Source organism: Stigmatopora argus, chromosome 3 (assembly GCF_051989625.1).
Source record: "Stigmatopora argus isolate UIUO_Sarg chromosome 3, RoL_Sarg_1.0, whole genome shotgun sequence".
NCBI classification, from domain to species: Eukaryota; Metazoa; Chordata; class Actinopteri; order Syngnathiformes; family Syngnathidae; genus Stigmatopora; species Stigmatopora argus.
The window spans coordinates 22,731,497-22,751,826 of NC_135389.1; the positions used below are offsets into that span (position 1 = coordinate 22,731,497).

The 20,330-nt window shown below is 41.0% G+C and overlaps 1 protein-coding gene across 2 annotated transcripts in view; it reads right to left on the minus strand.

The window, feature by feature from the left end:
- Positions 1-20,330, minus strand: part of LOC144071235 (PDZ domain-containing RING finger protein 4) — a 115,453-nt gene that overhangs the window by 18,124 nt on the left and 76,999 nt on the right. For both annotated transcript variants that reach the window (XM_077596155.1, XM_077596156.1), the window contains exon 2: positions 954-1,207. In XM_077596155.1, the coding sequence (XP_077452281.1) occupies positions 954-1,207 (254 nt within the window). The remainder of the gene's footprint in view (positions 1-953; positions 1,208-20,330) is intronic.

Genomic DNA, 20,330 nt, shown 5'->3' on the forward strand with positions numbered 1-20,330 from the left:
TTTAAAATGTCATCTGAATCATTAAGTCATTGGAAAAAAAAAATGAATGACTGCAATGGTCATATAAGATGTCTTGTTTAAAATTTAAACCTGACCCGAACCCTAAAGAGAGCTGATTTAGAATAATTTGCATATGGTAAATCCAAATATAGCAATGGTCTCGTTTAATTTTCAAACCAAACCCTAACCCTATAGAGAGCTGATTTAGAATAATTTGGTTGTGCTAAATTATAATAGTTTTCCTCGTTTTGTAGCGACTTAACTTATCACGAATTCAGTTTGCAATTTTTTCTGCTATTAATTATCATTATTATTTTTTTAAAAACGTCATAAAAATGAGAAAATCCACACTGAAACTCTTAAGCAGAAGCCACTCTTGCTAATAGGAAAAAAAGGTAGTTATAATAAGGGTGACCGTACCTTGTGATGTTTTAATGATCATGGCCATGTTTAGTCTACATTAGATTAGAATTTTATTTCATCCCATATTCGGGAAATTTCTTGGTTGCAGGAGCAAGACAGACAAGACACACAAGACATTGTAGACCTACCGTATTTTCACGACTATAAGGCGCACATAAAAGTCTTAAATTTTCTCCAAAATAGACAGGGCGCCTTATAATCCAGTGCGCCTTATATATGGAAAAACATAAAATGTGTAATTCATTGAGGGTGCGCCTTATAATGTGGTGCGCCTTATAGTCATGAAAATACGGTAGTTAAAAAAACTGGAGCCATACACAGGAAGTCCACAAGGTGGGGACCTTCTGCAGACTGAGATGTTCGAGGGATTACTGTATAACTCTGGGTCAATTCAAGGTAAAAAATTTAAAATGTAGTCCCGCTTTTGAAAAGTATTTTTGTTTACGTGTACGGCAATGTATTCTTTGGGGGTGTTCCCCTTGTAGCACAATTAAGTCATTTGTACGACGCACTAACGTCGAGCCACCCACCTGTCGCTGAGTAAGAAGGGGCAGTCGTCGGGCACGGGGGGCGTCGTGGGCCGCAGCTTGGCCAGCGCCACGATGTGTTCGAAGGTGATGTCGGTTTGAGTGCACACGTCCACCAAATGCATTTCCTGAGCTGGGCCACGGGGTCGGACGCTGGGGGTCCGCCGGATGACTTGAACCACGACGGGGTCCATGGCGGGGAGGAAGCTCTCCAGCGTCTCCTCATGGCTGGACTTGGACAGCTCTTTGCCACCGACCTGAAGAAGGACGGAGACACGTACGTCAGACCTTTATTTTTACAAGTACATTCTTCCAACAGCTCGTCTGTGAAAATCAACTTTGTCAACACCAAGTACGAGTACGAGTCGTACGGTGTTTGTAAGGTTTTTTGGGGGTTTGTAAGGGGAATCATAATCATTTATAAGGGCAGTTATCGGCAGAGGTTGACAGGTATGCATACACTATCTGATAAAAAACGCTCTGTCAAAAACAAAATCTCGCTGCAAGAATAATTACCACCTAGCTGCATATTTAGCAAACGGTGCCCCGAAACAACCCCCCCGGGACAACACACATGCAACTCCCTCCATACCGGTGCTCCGGCCCTGACCTTTGTTTGCAGCCATGCCGCATTAATCACCTGAGCAGCAGATAAAGTGGGTCACCCACTTCAGCAATGTGGAGCGAGCAACGCCGTGGCGGCATCCTTCATTAGCGTTAGCTTTGTGCCACTCAGCATTTATTAAGAATGCAACATGTCGTCCTTCTTAAGCAAAGCGAGGCTCTATCGTAATTAGCCGATACGGTCCACATCCCCCTCCTCTTTCAGGCTTTGCTTTCAGACTAATCCGGGATTTTTCTGGGGGCAACAAAGGAGAAGACAAACGAGGCAGCCTATGGCGTATGACAGTTGTGCAGAAAAATGATCCCGTTGCTCGGCTCCCCACCCTTGAGAGCCCCATTTCAGCTCCTAGCTAGCCGACATCCAAAAACCCGATGTCAGCCCCTACATTTTCCTTTTAAGTCCGGCCAGCTAGCCAAACGGGACAATAATCTCAGATCAAAACACGAACAAAAGCAGCCTTAAGTACTGCATGAGGCTGACAATCAAGGGTTGGGATCATGATATCATTATTTTTCTCCATTTACCGTATATTCTCGCATATAAGCCACACCCTTAAAATTGTTGAATTTGACAATTTCTCTCGTATAAGACGCCCCCTGATTCAAAATTTTCACCACCATATTCATGGTTGGAGTACAAATGTGTTACTTTGAAGGGTAAATCTTAAGAAAAATCATCGCATGTGCTATTTCTGAGATTCTGTATGAATCCAAAGGATCGTCTGCACGTACACAAATTCAAAAAAGGAAGTCATGTGACCAGTACAACCAGGAAGTGAAATTTTTTTGTCCGCATATACTGTATTTTCTCGCATATAAGCCGCCTCCGCGTATAAGCCGTAACATAAAAAAAATTGAATTTTACAATTTCTCTCATATAAGCCGCCCCCTGATTTACAATTTCACCTCCATATTCATCATTTTAATAGGGAGTACAAATGGGTTACTTTGAAGGGAAAATCTTAAGAAAAATCATCTCATGTGCTATTTTTGAGATACTTTATGAATCTGTGTTCCGAAAGGGTGTTGCCTTCACGTGGACGAATTCAATAAGGAAGTCATATGAGCAGTACAACCAGGAAGTGTGTCCGTAGTGGGCTAGTTTTTGATCCAAAGATAAGATGGCGGCGCCCTGAGTGGGCAATGGCAAGCACAAGTGAGTTTTTTGACGTTTTATGCAAGATACGGTTTATATTTTTCCTATAATTATATTCATAGACGTCAAAATAAATTTTATTTAGCATTTCATCTGTTCATCTTTTCTCTATTTTGAAATAAATGACCCTATCGGCCGCACTGTCTTGCGTTATGGCGTTTGGTCTTTGTCACCTTGCAGTTTCGTGCATGTCAAGTCTAATTTGTGCGCATATAAACCGTTACTCGATTAAGTCATCATTTGTTGAGTTACAAATATGGCTTGTATGCGAGAACATACATTAATTTTCCTCCATTTCATTAGCAAAAGTTTCAGTTGTATTTTTGTTCACGCGTCGTCCTGCACGACAATTAATTTATTGGACGGCTTTTCTAATAACATGGCAGGAGATTGTCTTTTATAAGCCCATGTTGTCACCATAACCCTAAGAAAGTCATTTCCAAACACTGCCCTGTGGGAAATTTAACACGGACTATTAAATAGGTTCGAATATCATTATTGACAAAAACATAATGTGTCCTTGTTTATCTGTTTATGCCGGCTACTATTTTTAGTGACAGGCACATCTATTGTATTCCCTGCGTGGGTTCGCAGAGGGAACAATTAACCCGTGTAACCACATTTTGCTGAATGACATTTTGTGTTGAACAAAATAGGGTCACATTTGTATATGTATATACATACATACATGTGTGTGTATATGTATATTTCAGCAACACCTTTATTTATTAACTTATTTATGACCTATTTATTTATTTAAGGAGAGGAAATAAACCAACAGACATTGGTGAATATACGATACGTTCAGAGTAAAGTTAAATTGTTGTGCAAAAATGCCATGCTCGAGCTAAAACAGTTGTGTTGACACAGACCTTATGTTAACAACAGTCAAAATCCACCAAACCAAACAACTTCCGTTTCACGCAACATAAAAATATGTAATATAACAACATTAATCTCAGAATTTTTCACTTTTTGGCTATAATATTAGTTCAATCTCCTATGATACATACATATAGCATACTGCATCTAGTCTAAAAATAGGCCAAAAGCAGTTTTGTTACCAAAATCAGCATTGCACTCCATTTTATTTAAATATTTTTTCACGGGAATTTCGACTAATGTTGAAATGAATTTCCCAAGTACGGGATGAATAAAGTCTAATCTAATCTAAATGTGATTGACGCATAATTTTGTCTGAAGTCGCCAGTATAGGAACATAGTTTGTAACTTGGTGTCATCTGCAATTCCCTCCTGTTGTATGTTCAGGCGGCTTTTTGGTATACTCGCCTTTCTTTTGAATAAAGTCAATGACACGCAGGATTTTGCTAGTCATGCTAGGTCTCATCCCCGTTTTAGTTTACTATCTCGTCAATGTGTCTCCTGCCTTCCTGGAGTCATAATCTCAGGCAATAGAGCAGCTGTTGAGTTGATCGAGTACAGACGCTTAATGGCGTAAAAAGTATTCCGCATGTGGGGTCAACTTATCCAATTGGTCCGGAACCAAGCCATTATTCATGAGAAGTCATTTGGCCACACGGCGAGCTCGCGGAGGATCAGGCGCGGGAATTAGAAGAGCCGGGCCAAGTCGCCGCATCTGCCGGCTGTTTGCACGAGGATATTCAGCAGCTAGCGAAAGCTACGCCAAGGCAAATGCAGGAAAGTAACTTTATCTTAGGAGAGGAAATCCCTCATCTACAAACAAAAGCTCGTGTAAAGTGTGATTTTGGCAAATGTTGCGCCACCTCAAGCTCTTCGTGAGGGTGTTTATCTTTTGGTAGACTTATTTCTGCAGTTTGGCCTTTACGATTCCTTTTTTCAACATTTCGAGCGGATTGTCATGAGCCTTTTTTAACGTGGCGTGGCTAGACACTAAAACTGTTTGGGATACGCCGCAGCCGTCAACTCGTGGAGGATCACTGATAGAAGTGACTGATTGGCCCAGAAGCCCTCAGCGACTCCATTAGCTTTTAACGCTACCCAATTAACTGCCTATATTACTTTACAGCTTTGAATACTAATTAATTGTTTTTATTTTCAAGGTGGATCAGACTCATCCACAACTGGAACCAATCCAGCAAGGTCATCGTCACTCCCAACCAAACAAGGGTAGAAGAGACGCCATACCGAAGTTCTTGTTGCCCAACGGGCGTGACCTTGGCGTTGACTTTAGATATCTTTACTCCCAATATCTTCAGTTTACGCTTAAGCCCCCCCATGCTTCGGTCTACCGGCACCTGCTGCGTGAGTGGCGGCCCGCGGCGTGCTAAGTGAACGCGGGCAGATGGAGGAATTCTAACATGTAAGGTCATTCGGCCTCGGGAGTGTGGCGCTTACAAGCGGCCATTACATGCTAGCTCTTCCTCCTTTTTAAGAGGAAGAGGAGGAAAATAAAAGTCCAACGTGACCACTCGGTGAAGTGGCAACAGATGGTCCAGGAACGCGATGGTGCTACAGGCTAGTGTAGTGTTTGCTAACCAACTGGTGTGCCGTAAGAATTTACAAGGATTCGTAAATGATAATATTCCCAGAGAAAAGTCTTCGTGTTGCGAGATTAAAATGAAACGACTATGAAATTAAAATTGAAATGGGATGAACATTACATCATAGATTGTAGTATTGCGGGATTCAAATCGGAAAATGTTGAAATTGAAGGGTATTTTGTTGCTTATTTTGATGGGACGTGAAACGGAAGTTGTTTCGCCGGTTTTAACTTTTGTTGACGTTAAGTTGATTGTTTAGATTGAAGTAATAGTAGGAGTGAAAAAGTCGTAATGTTACGAGATTTTAGTTGTTCTCTTGTTTTTAACGTTATGTGAAACGGAAGTTGTTTCGCAGGTTTCAACTTTTGTTGATGTTAAGTTAATTGTTTAGATTGAAGTAATATTGGGAGTCAAAAAGTCGTAATGTTGCAAGATTTAAGTTGTTTTTAACGTTAGGTGAAATGAAAGTTGTTTGGTTTCAAGGGCATCAACTTTGGATGAAGTAAAGTCGAGTACAACATTGCTTTTCACGCCATATTAGGAGATTTAAGAAATATTGGGAGTAAATATCATTACATTTTGAGATTAAAAAGGTTAAATTTTTACATTACGCGAACCAGAAGTTGTTTTGGGGTCTGTAGACATCGACTTTTGGTGACATTAGGTCGGTGCAAAAACTTTGGAATCATTTTGGGGGGTTTATTTGATTCCTGTTGATAAAACTTTGTCAAGAACAACTTTATATTGATAATATAAGCGATATGTCATTAAATTTTAAGATTAAAAATGTTACATTTTTACATTACGCGAACAGGAAGTTGTTCGGGGTCCGTAGACATCGACTTTTGGTGACATTAGGTCAATTTTGGAAGATTTTGGAATTGTTTTGGGGGGCTTCTTTGATTCCTGTTGATGAAACTGTCGAGAACAACTTTATATTGTTAATATAAGCAATATGTCATTAAATTTTGAGATCACAAACATTACATTTTTACATTACGTGAACCAGAGGTTGTTCGGGGTCTGTAGACATCGACTTTTGGTGACATTAGGTCAATTTTGGAAGATTTTGGAACTGTTTTGGGGGGTTATTTGATTCCTGTTGATAAAACTTTGTCGAGAACAAATTGATATAGTCAATATAAGCAATATAGTTTTGAGATTTTCAGCCGGTGTTGTTCCTTGAGATTTTTTCAATGCAAAAAGTGTACCGCAGCTCAAAAAATCTTGGGAAACACTTGAAACGCTAATACTTTTTTTACCCTTGGAATGTAACTTTTGTTTTAACGAGTGCAGTCAATTACCGTAAAAAGATCTTAATAATGAATTGGCCTTTTTGTAAAACCACATCATTTGCCCTATTCCGACACAGTTTAATTCAATAAAGCCGTTCGGAAGAAAAATCAGCAATAGCTGAGCGAGCAAAGTCTGAGTGGTATCCCGTCACACGAGATAATGTAGCATCGTTACCAGCCTGGCATCGACCCCCTCCGGAGGTTGCAGATGTTTTTGTTTAGCTACGCTTCATTTGTTTCAATATTTGGTGGCATTTCAGTTGGGAAATGGCGGCGTATAGATAAGGGCCAATGAGAGGCGGGAGATAAAGTAGCACAAAAGCTAGGCGGTGGTGGTGGTGGGGGGGCGGAGGGGCTTTTATATTCACATGGTGAGAGCCTGGAAGCTCCTGGGAAAGCTTTCGGAATATCCGCCCGTCTCCGACGTCGGCCCGCTGCCACTCACGTGGCGCAGTCTAGAATAAACAAGACTAATACTTTTGGGACTCGGGCGCGGAAAAAGAAATAAGCATTCCAATTTGGCTTCTCTATCGTCTGTCGTTGGGTTTCCCAGCTGAGGCGGAGCAACAATGGAGCACAGAAGAGTGGAAAAGAACAGCTGTGCGCCGCCACCGCCGCCGCCGCCTTCCCGCTTGCACCTGAAGAAGCCCGCCTATTTCGTCAAAAGAATCCAAACCCATTTCCTATTCCCAACTTGAAGGGGACACTGACGGTTCATTAAAATGGAATTCAGTTCTTCCCACAAGTCCAAATTGCAGCGGAACTTGAGGCTTATAAACAAAACAAAAACAGGACGAGTGGTTAGTTTGTCTTCTTCACAATCAATCTATCCATCAGTTTACTTGACTGGAACCAATGGATGGTCCAAAAAGGACCCCGAACCCATTTCCTATTCCGTACTTGAAGGTGACACTGATATTCCATTGAAGTGTTTCTGTTAAGTCCAAATAGCATCGAAAATCTAAAAATTGGGTGGCGATAGTGGTTAGTTTGTCTTCCTGACAACCAATCCATCAGCTTACCTGACTGGAACCAATGGATGGTCCAAAAATGACCCCAAACTTGGTCAAAAGTCAGCTGTCAGGCTCTTTAACAAAACAAATGGCTGAGTGTTAAGACCTACCGTATACATGCATGTACATCTATGTGTGTGTGTGTTTATGTATGTATGTATGTATGTATGTATGTATGTATGTATGTATGTATGTATGTATGTATGTATGTATGTATGTATGTATGTATGTATGTATGTATGTATGTATGTATGTATGTATGTGTGTGTGTGTGTGTGTGCGTGCGTGTATATATATATATATATCAACACGCTTATCTATTTACATATTATTCATGTATTTATTAACTTACTTATTACCTATCTATCTATGTCTAAAATGTCTTTTTCTGTGTCTGCATCCTCACCCTCTTGCTACTGTGACAACGAAATTTCCCGAATACGGGATGAATAAAGTTATCCAATCCAATCCAATCCAAAAGAAACAAGACGTTTTGTAGTTCACACCTGAAACGCACCAGCACTGTCAGATATTTAAAAAAAAACACACAAACGCCCAAACTGGAACAATACTGTTAAATATGCAGATGCCGCCTTAGTCTACAAAATCTTCCAACACAAAGCCCCTCCTTCACTGCAAGATTTTGTACCAAAAAATTCCAACCCATCAACAAGGGCTGGCTCTAGAGGTGACTGTGTAGTTCCCTTCAAAAAGAGTGCTAAATTAGCCAAAGAACCTTCTCTCTTCATACCTGGAACTCAATAGCAATTAACATACGTCAACTCCCGTCTCTGAACCTCTTGGCCAATCATCTTAAAGCCTGGCTTTTAGACGAAAAAAATTGCCATCACGACGCTGTCTAAAATTGTAGTATGTGTCATTGTTAATTTTGTACCTAGACAAAGGACTAAAGATGGAAATTAACTAACGGCTCCAATCTTACATATGTTCATTAACATGAATATAAATAAATATGTTCTTTAAAATGTGCTGTCCCTTATCACAAAAATCAATCAATCGTGACACTGGCATTCCATTGAAACTAACAATTCAGTGGTTCCGACAAGTCCAAACTGCATCGAAACGGTTGGCGCTCGTGCTTCATTTTTCTTCCTCACAGCCAATCCATCATCTTACCCGACAAGAACCAATGGATGCCCCAAAAAGGACCCTTAACGCCCCACTGCTTGCATCTGAAGTCTGCTTCGTCAAAAAACCCAACACAATTAAGCAATTTCCATCAAGTCCAAAAAATCGCATCAAAATTCTAAAACAAACAAACGGCCATCTCTAGCTAGCACCTAGCCCAGGGGTAGGGAACCTATGGCTCGGGAGCCATATGTGGCTCTTTCCATGCGTGCATATGGCTCTCAGGTAAAATATGAAAATCAATGGTGAGAGAGCTGAGTCCCGAACATACTAATAGGAGCATCATTGTGGCGTTGACACTACCTCTACCACCACTTTAATCATAATTTTGTTTTTTAATACACTTCTGCATGCATGATATCATTGATACTGATTTATTAGCAGCATCATAAAAATGTTGTCAAAAGAATTCGGAGACTTTTTATACTTAAAAGTGGAGAAAGGACAAAAAGATCACAAATTTTCATGTAATTGTACTTTTCAATTCTGAGAATGGCTCTCAAGAAATAACATTAGAAAATATGAATTGTTTATGGCTCTCTCCGTCAAAAAGGTTCCCGACCCCTGACCTAGCCTTTCTACCGGTCAATCCATCCACCTGGAACCAACGCAAGCTCGAATAAGAACCCCAAATGGAGGTCACCATTGAAGAAAAGATACCACGCCGTGGTTGGTTCCTGCATTCTCATCAGCCCTCCCCGCTTTGTTTCCTCTTCACACTCAAATGTCTCATTTTAATAATAGGTGTCAGGATGAAGCACGGGCCGCTCGCTCTTATGACTGCATAAATCACTCTTACAGCGTCAGCGTTACTGTCGGAGAAACGCTCCGGCGACACGAAAGCGGGAGAGCGAGGGAACACGCTGCTACGGGAAGCTGACAAACCCTGCCACGTCTCTACGCCAAGCAATATATGGGCCCCACTTGAACCCCTCCAACCACATAAAACACGCTCCCACAGGGCGGCCGGGTTATTTTCACATTTAAGGGCTGCGCGCACAAGGCTGCCGCTGCCGTTTTACACCAGCGGATTTGATGAATTCCGCCAATTTTCTTCCCGGAACACCAATCTCGTGTATGGAGACCGCCGCCCCCTTAAAAGCGGATCACCTTAGCTAGCCGCCACTTCGCTGCGTTGTTTTTACTATCCAATCGCTCGGTGCAAGGACGGCTGTTGTAAAAAAATGGAGCGTTTATTCTTCGTACGAAATGTGCAGAGCGGCTTGCTGATTTTCCTGCGCAACGCTGGTACAGATTGGTCGGGTTTCTTATGATTCGACTGCGACTGCTTAGCCACTTTTTCCAGTTGAAGTCGAATAATCGAAATTTAGCAATAGGGATTTACCGTATTTTCACGACTATATGGCGCATCGCATTTAAAGGCGCAGTGTCAGTAACGAGTGCCATTTCTGTATTTGACACACACAAAGGATGAGGGAGTCCAGACCTGTGGGAGGGACTCCATCACTGACAAAGACTGTAGTCCTCATAGAGCAGGGGTAGGGAACCTATGGCTCGGGAGCCACATATGGCTCTTTTGATGGGTGCATATGGCTCTCCACTAACCTGTGAGGTAAACTATGGAAACTGCTGGTGAGAAAGTGCAGGAATAGGAGCATTACGTTGGTATTATGGCATTGACACTACCCCAGCGCCTTATAATCTTTTTTTTTCTTCATTACAATCTTCTGCATGGATTTTCTCATTGATTAGCAACAACGAAACAATGTTGTCAAAAGAATTCAAAGACTTTTTTGTACTTTAAAAGTGGTGAAGTGACTCAAAAATGCACACATTTACATGCATGTTGACTTTTAAATTCGGAGCATGGCTCTCGAGGATTAACATTTAAAAAATATGAATTGTTTATGGCTTTTTTCCATCAAAAAGGTTCCCGACCTCTGTCATAGAGGTTTTGCTGTCGATCGTTAAAATATGCGTAATGTGTATCCCATGCTATTATTGCACCCAGACACTTGGTGAAAACTAGACCGCAATGGACACACTTCCTGGTTGTACTGCTCACCTGATTTCCTTTTTAAATTTGTCTACGTGAAGGCAACAGCAGACGATACTTTAGATTCATACAGTATCTCGGAAATACTACGTGCAAAGATTTTTCTTAAGATTTTCCTTTCAAAGTAACACATTTGTACTCCCTATTAAAACCATGAATATGGAGGTGAAAATTGTAAATCAGGGGGCGGCTTATACGAGAGAAATTGTCAAATTCAACCATTTTAAGGCCATTTTAAGGGTACGGCTTATACGCGGAGGCGGCTAATATGCGAGAAAATACGGTAGTTAACCAAAAAACAGATGCGAGCAATCATCCAATCACATTGCGCATTTTCCTACGCAAATTCAACGTTCTCCTTTCAGACAAAGATTGGGGAAAAACTGGCAGGAACGTCAGGTTCGATGACGAGGACGACATCCAGAGTGGAGACATTTGTAAGCAAAGCTATTCACGACTGTCTCGCCAACGTTCCACTCGCTCGTCACGAATAGCTTATTGCTCAATGAAGGAGAATTGGCGGATTGGGAAATCTTATAGCGGATATCAACTAGTGGGGGAGTGCCAAGTTAATAAGCTTGCTCAAGGTTAATGGCACAAGCGGGACATATTTGTTGGGGAAATTTCCACATCCTTGTTTAATCTCTACACTTAAACTATAAAAGATCTCAGCTGCCATTTTACATCGGGGTTTTTTAATGTGGAACGGAGGAGGAAATGTAATTAGGGCAAAAAGTGGCAAAGAGGTGGCCATTTCTTTCTTAATTACAGTAAAACCTTGACATACGAGTGTCCCAACATACGAGAAATTTGAGATACGAGACAAAGTTTGATATACGAGCAAACAGCGGACGCGAGAGGCTGCTCATATGAACATCATGGCCACTGTCTTTCCCGTCGCAACTCCCTCGTGTAATGTCTCTACGAGCACTGGGCGGAGCCTTGCATTTTTTCAGTGTTTTTTTTCCCCGTTAGTCAGTGCGAATGGCGGAGCTTGTTCGCTAATACGAGAGGAGTATATACTAGTTCTCGTTGGCAAGTGGTCGTGCGTTATACTATTGTGAGGACATTTGTGTGCTTCATTTCAGGAATATTTTAAAGGGAAGACGAAAGCAAACAACCCTCGATAGGTTGCATCTGAAAATCAGGGTGGAGGCGGGGCCAATAGAGCCAACCCGGGAGAAGAAAAGTATCATAATGTAAAACAAAATTAAAATTAAGTTTAGTGTAAGGTTAGATTAAACTTATGTTTGAGCGTCTGCATTGTAATCCAAGTTCATTTAAATTTGTTTGTTATGTTACGAGCGCGTTGTCGTGCAAAAAGTCTCCCCTCCGTGAAATCCGTCTAATTTTAGTACTATTAAACACATTTTAGTACTATTAAACCACTAGTTATTTGTTACTTTGATAAGAGATGGTGAATTAGAATAAATAAAAATGTTTTTCCCAATCCAATATCCTGTTTTTGCTGTTTTTGGAACAAATTAATTTGTTTTTAGTTCATTTTTATGGGAAACATTCATTTGAGTTATGAGTACATCAACATACGAGCTCAGTCCCGCAACAAATTAAGCTCGTATCTCGAGTTACCGCTGTATTTAGTTCATTTCTATGGGGAAAAAAAGGATTTGAGATACGAGTAAATTCACATACGAGCTCAATACCAGAATGCATGAAGCTCGTATCTCAAGGTATGACTGAACTGGTAATTAGCAAAAGGGGTGTCGGTGCAGATGTGCTTATCAGGATTGTAAAGACTAAATGTGCCACACAACCTCTTAAAATTCCCAGAGCGAGTACGCAAGATATGCAAAAGTTCTTTGTTAATCCCATCGTCTTTAAAAATTCCCACGAGGTTCGCGAGCCGAGCGGAAAGAGACGGCAGATGGCGAATGAGTCGCCGCCGCCGCCGCCGCCGCCGCCGTCGTCGTCGTTCGGGGACGGTCGCCTGGCGGTGGCCCGGGCGCAGACTTGGGGAAATCAGCGGATGATCCCCTTTTATTGCTTTACGCTCATACTGGCAGATGAGGCAATTAAAAGCGGATAAGCACTGTTTACACACGTGCCCATGCATTGTTGAAACACAACAAAGACAAGTTTGCCCAATCCGGCGCCCTTCGAGCGGCGGAAAGGCGGAGAACGTGCATAGACGGCTTCGTGATGTCTCAGTTAAGGCGATTACAAAAACCGCAAATGCAAAAAGTTTTTTAAAGATCTGCAGAATTCATACCTGTCAAATTCTCCCCTTATTAATGATTGCAATTTCACTGTCTGGGTACATTGCTTGCTGACGCGCTATATTTATATCGTGAAAAGACGGATGTGTGAAAGGGGAATATGCGTGCGAATATCATGCTTAACCTCCTCGGACTTGGCGTCCACACGTGTGGACATCACATTTTTGGTTGTCACAAGACTACAATGTTAAATTTTGGACTATAAGGGCCTGGCGTCCACTTATGAGGTGGACATTTTTTCTCAGAAACTACATCAGGCACTTAAGTAAAAAAAACTAAAACGAAATTATTATTTTATTTATTTTTTAAATAGGGGTGACCCTACTTTGCGATTTTTCGTATATCGTGGCCATATCTGGTCTACATTAACCACGATAATCGAAAGATTACTGTATATTTATTTCTGTCAACCTTAACCAATTGCTCCCTTTATTAATGATTGCAATTCCCCTTATTAAGCGATTTAAAAAAAACGTAAAAATGCAACATGGCACATATTTACTCACATAGGGCGCTCTTAAAAGTCTAAATTTTTCTACAAAGTGGACGGAGTGCCCAATCAGTCGGTGCAATAAAGTCAAGATTCTGTAGATGTCGCTGTTAGACGCTGACAATTTCACTGTCTGGGTACATTGCTTGCTGACGCGCTATATTTATATATTGTGAATTGAAATATGTGCATTTCATCCTTAAAGCATGACAATATTAGCAGTCGACGATGACGTTTTCGTCTACTACCGGTGACCGAGACGACCCGGATTAGAGCCGAAATGGGTAAAACGAGATCGGTTTCACAAAAAACTTACTTAAAAAATCTTGTACAAAAGTTGTTATACGGCGTACACAATTTGAAATGATCAAAAAATGTATAAAATACATGAAAAACAGAAGTCAAGTATTCGCAAGGAGACATTGTTGAAGTTATGGACCTCAGAATGCTTCAGATATTGACAGATTGGAGTTGAAGTCTTTGTTTTTAAGACTTGGTCTACAATAATGACGACTTTGTGATGTCTCAGTGAGAGTGATCACAAAAAACCGAAGCGCTAAGCATTTTGAAATATCCAAATTTCGCAAGGAGACATTGATGAAGCATCTGTCCCCAATCTGGTCCCGGTAACAAGCAGTGCTACAATGCGCCATTAAAAGGAAGGACATTATCTTGCGAGAGTGATCACCGGCGTAATCAATCAGCTCCGGGCTCCCCGTTGGGTTCCTCATGAAAAAAAACAAAAACGCAATGGCGGTCTTGTTCATTCAACATGCTACAAATTTCAGGAGGCATCGTTTGGGTCGCGCAGTCGATAAACAAAAGGGAAGTGGGACGGAAATTGGCGGTTTCGTGCTGTGTCCTGATTACGCCGTCGGAAGAGAGGATGATGATGATGATGATGATGAGGAGGAGGAGGATGTGAATGAGAAGAGCCCCTTTATTTATTTATTAGACAGAAAGTGATTGCATCAGAAGCGCTTTGATTGTAGAACTAAAGTCAACAATCTTGAAAAGCGTCAGGATATTTATTTATTTTTATCGGATGAAATTGCTCGGTAAAGCCTCGGAAAGTTAAGACCTCAAATAAGAGATTAGCGGTAAAAAAATTGGACAAACTGACGACAGATAATCATTTTTTTTTCTTCATAATTAAAAAAATAATTATCGATGCATTCACATTCGTAGAAAATACCTGCCAAATTTAACGACATCATTTCAATTTGTGTCTTCAACAAGCAACCTTAACAGTCCCACAGAATAGCTCATTTATTAGCATCTATCTCTCAGCGAGAGGGCATGTCGAAAAGCACAAAAACTCCCTTTCCACCTTTTAAATGGTGACTTAGCGGAGCGTAGCGTCCTAAATCACGGGTTAAAAGCTCTTCCTTTCCTAGCACTGACAAGACAATCATCTAAAAATTGACACATTACGATGGATTGATTCTACTAAAATGCATTCATGAACATATTGCGCAAACCAAAGCTGCATATTGATGCGATTTCAACGAGTATGCAGACAACAGTCTTGCATCTAGCAGGCGCTACAGGACCATAACAGCCAAGACAAACAGACTTAAGGGCAGTTTCTTCCCAAAAGCCGTCACCATACTCAACTCGAGTTCTTGTTTATTGATTTTTACTCAACTTGAGTTCTTATTTATTGATTATTTGTCAGTTTGTTTGTTGTTATTATTTGAGTACTTTATTGTGAAGCTTTAAATGTCATTACAGTAATCCCTCGATTATCGCGGCTTCACTGTATCGTGTTTTTTTTTCCAAGGGACATTTTTTTTGGTTAATTATTTTTTGTAAGTTCATAAAAATGTGGAAATTTACGCTCAAACTCGCAAGCGGAAGCCTGTCCCGTGCTTGCTATTAAAAAAAAAACTAAAAACTATATATATTTCTATTTTTTAAAAATTATTATTATTATTTTTAAAATGGGGAGACCTACTTCGCGGTTTTCCGTTTATCGTGGCCATTTCTGGTCTACATTAACCGCGATAATCGAATAATTCATGTATACTCATTCCTGTCAACCTTGGCCAATTGTGCCTCTTCATAATGATTGCAATTCCCATTATTAAGCAATTAAAAAAAAAACCTAAATATGTAACGCGCCACATATTTACTCACATAGGGCGCACTTAAAAGTGTATAATTTTCTCCAAAGTGGACAGGGTGCCCAATCAGTCGGTGCACTCAATTCAAGATTCTGTAGATGTCACTGTTAGACGCTGACAGTTTGACTGTCCGGGTACATTGCTTGCTGACGCGCTATATTTATATAGTGAAAAGGCGGAATGCATGTCCGCATATCGTGCTTAAAGCATGACAATATTAGCAGTCGATGATGACGTTTTTGTCTGCTACCAGTGACCGAGACGACCCGGATTAGAGCCAAAATGGGTCAAAGGAGATCAGTTTCATCCCATACAAAAGTTGTCTAACAGCAAACACAATTTGAAATGATCAAAAACCGTATAAAATACGGTAAAAAACACACGTTGACAGGTATGATTATACTTGTACAATGACAATAAAAGCATTTGGTCATGGTCCGCATGTGTGGTAGTCTACGTTTTTGTCCTGTCACCCGAATTCCGCGAGCAAAGTACGCCTGGGTATTCACGCTAGGGCCGACTTATTTGTGCAACGGCACGAGGGAGATAGCTTACTCCACTCCACAGTTGATCTGGAAGTAGATTTATGCGTGGTGCCTGCACGGCGATTGCTCCTGCACATAATTAGTATTGTTGGAGCGGGTTTTATCCGTAGCGCTGCAAGGCCAAGATTAAAAATTAATCAGCTTTTCAAGCATATCACAGTCACGCTTCCAATCCCGCCAGAGTTTACACGGCCACTCGACCCCCGTAACCGGACCATATCCTGTCCTACGGGACGGAGCGGTGGGAAAAGAATACCCTGGTGGACAGAAATGACGCCTGTTCTGGCGAGACAGAACGGAAAGCAAGGTATGATGGGTAGCGAAGCCTGGTAAGGATGCCGGGTTAATACAAATAAAGCTTCTGGGTGCGTTTTGACAAATGGACATAATTATGAAAGTATAATCCAGACCACGCTGAGGTCATTAAAAGAAGTGAATACCGTATTTTCACGACTATAAGGCGCACTTGAGTCTTAAATTTTCTCCAAAATAGACAGGGCGCCTTATAATCCAGTGTGTTTTATATATGGAAAAAAAATTCATTCATTGAGGGTGCGCCTTATAATGCGGTGCGCCTTATAGTCGTGAAAATACTGTACATTTAAATGATACCCAATGAAGTTACGCAACACACATGGCCTAAAAACGGTGTCGTTCTCGCAGAATCATTAACTCGGCAAGATGGGATATTGCAAGTTTATGACAGGCAATGTGTACAAGAATCATCCGCATATCGAAAATCACTTCATTAGGAATTAAACTCTTAAACACTTATTTTCTCGCATATTAGCCGCCTCTGTGTATAAGCCGTACCCTTAAATTTGCCTTAAAATTGTTGAATTTTACAATTTGTCGCGTATAAGCCGCACGCTGATCCACAATTTTCAAATTACAAAAATTCAAAAAAGGCCCGTCAAGAGGTCTTCAGTCAGAATGTGGAAAGAGTTTGAAAAGAGCACAGAAAGAAAACAGTGATGCAAGCCAACACACACACTACAAGATGAAGTTTCCATTAGTAAGTTTACAGCCACTTTAAAGTTTACAGGTTTTCCTCACTGTGGTCATATATTCCTTTGTAATGGACTAGAGCGATCAATGCGATCAATCCTTATGCTCTTATACGATGCCTTTACTACTATATTGTAGATCTAGAAGGCTCTCATAAACAGTTCCATCTTTCGACGGCTCACTTTCAAGAGTCTAAAAGTTTGCTTTTCCATTTCAACGCCCCGACAAGACCGAGAAACATTCATCGTTGAAAGGTCGAGCAACCCGCTAAGCTAGAATCCTTCCACTGTTTTCGGGGGGAAAAAAACGAGACCAGAAGCTGCCGGTGGAGGAAGGTCGGCATGCGGACTCACGGCGGGGTGCGGCGAAAAGTGCAAGTCGTGCTTTTGTTCCGCCGACACTTTTGGCAAGAGTTTTCGCCAGTTGAGGCGTCCGCTTGGCAGGGAAAACCGCTCCACGTGGATCTGACGAAACGCCAGAACGAGACCCTACGGCAAGGGTGTCAGACTGGGGTTGGTTCGCGGGCCGCTTTAACATCAACTTGATTTCACGTGGGCTGGACCATTTTAGATATAATATTTAGATTTTTTTAAATAAATGGATTAATAAAAGAACTGGATTAAAATCCCTGAATATTCCGTTTTTTATAGATCTAAAACAATGTTTATTTTAGTTTTTTTATATATTTTTAGATTTTACACAATGATTTTTGAACTAAAAACACAGAAAAAATGGATTAAAAATTGCAATTATTGATTTAAAAGGGGGAAAATGAGGAAATGTAATATACATCTATACTCTTCATTTGAATTTGATCCTAAAACAGAAAGTCGGCACTCATGATTTACTTTCCCGGGCCACACAAAACGATGCAGCGGGCCAGATTTGGCCCCCGGGCCGCCACTTTGACTTTGTACCCGGATAAAAACCCCCACAAGCCCTGGGAGAACATGCAAACTCCACTCAGTGGGGACCGAACCCTCAACCGCAGAACTGTGAGGCCGACGCGCATCTGCATATTTAACAGTATTGTTGCAGTTCGGGTGTTAGTGTTTTTTTTTAAATATCTGGCAGTGGTGGTGCGTTTCAGGTGTGAAGTAGAAAACGTGTTGTTTTCTTTGACGAAGGACACTTCAGGTGCAAGCAGGAGGGCGTTTGGGGTCCTTTTTGGACCATCTATTGCACACGAGTGCCGACTTTCTGTTTTAGGATCAAATTCAAATGAAGAGTATAGATGTATATTAAATTTCCTCATTTTCCCCCTTTTAAATCAATAATTGTCATTTTTTAATGCATTTTGTAAAATATAAAAATATATTTAAAAAAAAACTCAAATCAAACATTGTTTTAGATCTATAAAAAACTGAATATTCAGGGCTTTTAATCCATTTATTAAAAACAAATCCAAATATTATATCTAAAATGGTCTGGCCCACATGAAATCGAGTTGACGTTAAAGCAACCCGTGAACCAACCCGAGTCTGACACCCTTGTCCTAAAACATAAAGTCGGCACTCTTGATTTACTTTCCCGGGCCACACAAAATGATGCGGGGGGCCAGATTTGGCCCCCGGGCCGCCACTTTGACACATATGCCCTCCTACAGCTTTGAAAACTGGAACGCAAAGACGGACAGACTGCGGCCTCGGTGGAGGGCATCTGCTCAGGTTTTCTCCATAATTTGACGAGCTCAATTGCTTGGCAACACTGCGTCTGCGCCACTGCGCTTCTCCGCTAACAATTTCGCCACTTGGAAACAGGCTGTGAACAGAAACAATTAGCCGGACTAATAAAATACCGACCATATTGCGTGCGAAAATGAAGCCGTGTTCAAAAAAACCCAAATGCCCGCACACACCGGTGCGGAAGTGTATCGTGACAAACGCTAATTGGTCCCTAACAGCGGCGGGGCAACCTGTTAAAACCCGCTCACATCTGGTATGCCGACTTTCCTCGCTGGCCGTTTTTGCACGTTTAATTCTCTGCCAAACGGCTACATTTAGCATCGGAGCATGACAGCTCAGTGGGCGGGGCCTAGGGGGGGGGGACGGTCCATATGGATGCGCTATGATGAGTTTGGGGATGTCGTTAAGCTTTTTGCCCAGTGGTGGAGAGACACTCGCGGGATGAGGGAGTCCATCACTGACAAAGACTTAAGTCATCGTAGAGCACAGGTGTCAAAGTGGCGGCCCAGGGGCCAAATCTGGCCCGCCGCATCATTTTGTGTGGCCCGGGAAAGTAAATCATGAGTGCCGACTTTCTGTTTCAGGATCAAATTCAAATGAAGAGTATAGATGTATATTAAATTTCCTGATTTACCCCTTTTAAATCAATCATTGTAATTTTTTCAATCCATTTTTTCTGTGTTTTTAGTTCAAAAATAATTTTGTAAAATCTAAAAATATATTTAAAAAAAGCTAAAATAAACATTGTTTTAGATCTATAAAAAACGGAATATTCAGGGCTTTTAATCCAGTTCTTTTAATTCATTTATATAAAAAAAATATCTAAATATTATATCTAAAATGGTCCGGCCCACATGAAATCGAGTTACGAGAAGTAGTTAAGAGAAATAAATATTAACGATTTCAATCTCGCCCTCCTAGTCGAAATGAGAAAAGTTGTCGCAATAATCCATTTACTTATTATCTTTTTATCTTTATTTATTATTATCTATTTATGTCTAAAATGTCTTCTGTGTCTGTATTCTCACCCTCTTGCTACTTTGACAGTGAAATTTCCCGAGTACGGGATGAATAAAGTTATCTAATCTAATCTAATAATAAATAATTGCATTTTCCAATTGCAATCCTACTGACTGTTCCTGACTTTCTTGAAATCATTACATCGGGAGAGCCAATAACATACAGAATTTTGCCATTCCAATGTTTTAAACCTTTGCCACTGTCAGTTTTTTTTTTAACCTCATATAGCCGAGACTGGGAGAACTTGCTTTTGGAACACAAGACGGAACTTAGACTCCTAGACTAGAAAATAGGGTTGAATATCGGAAAAAAAGCCGAGCTCCCTTCCCGCTCTTGGCCTTAAAACTGTAGTACATCGACCCCCTGAACATACTTCCTGAGTGTAAATTGATTCAATAAAGTTGACCCAGACAGAAGCCTGAAGGAATTTGAGGGTAGCTTAGTGTTCCTCGGCGGTGAACGGGAATGCGGGATGTCAATATCCCAAAGAATTCTGGGCACTTTTGTCAAAGGCTACATTGTTAGCGTAGCG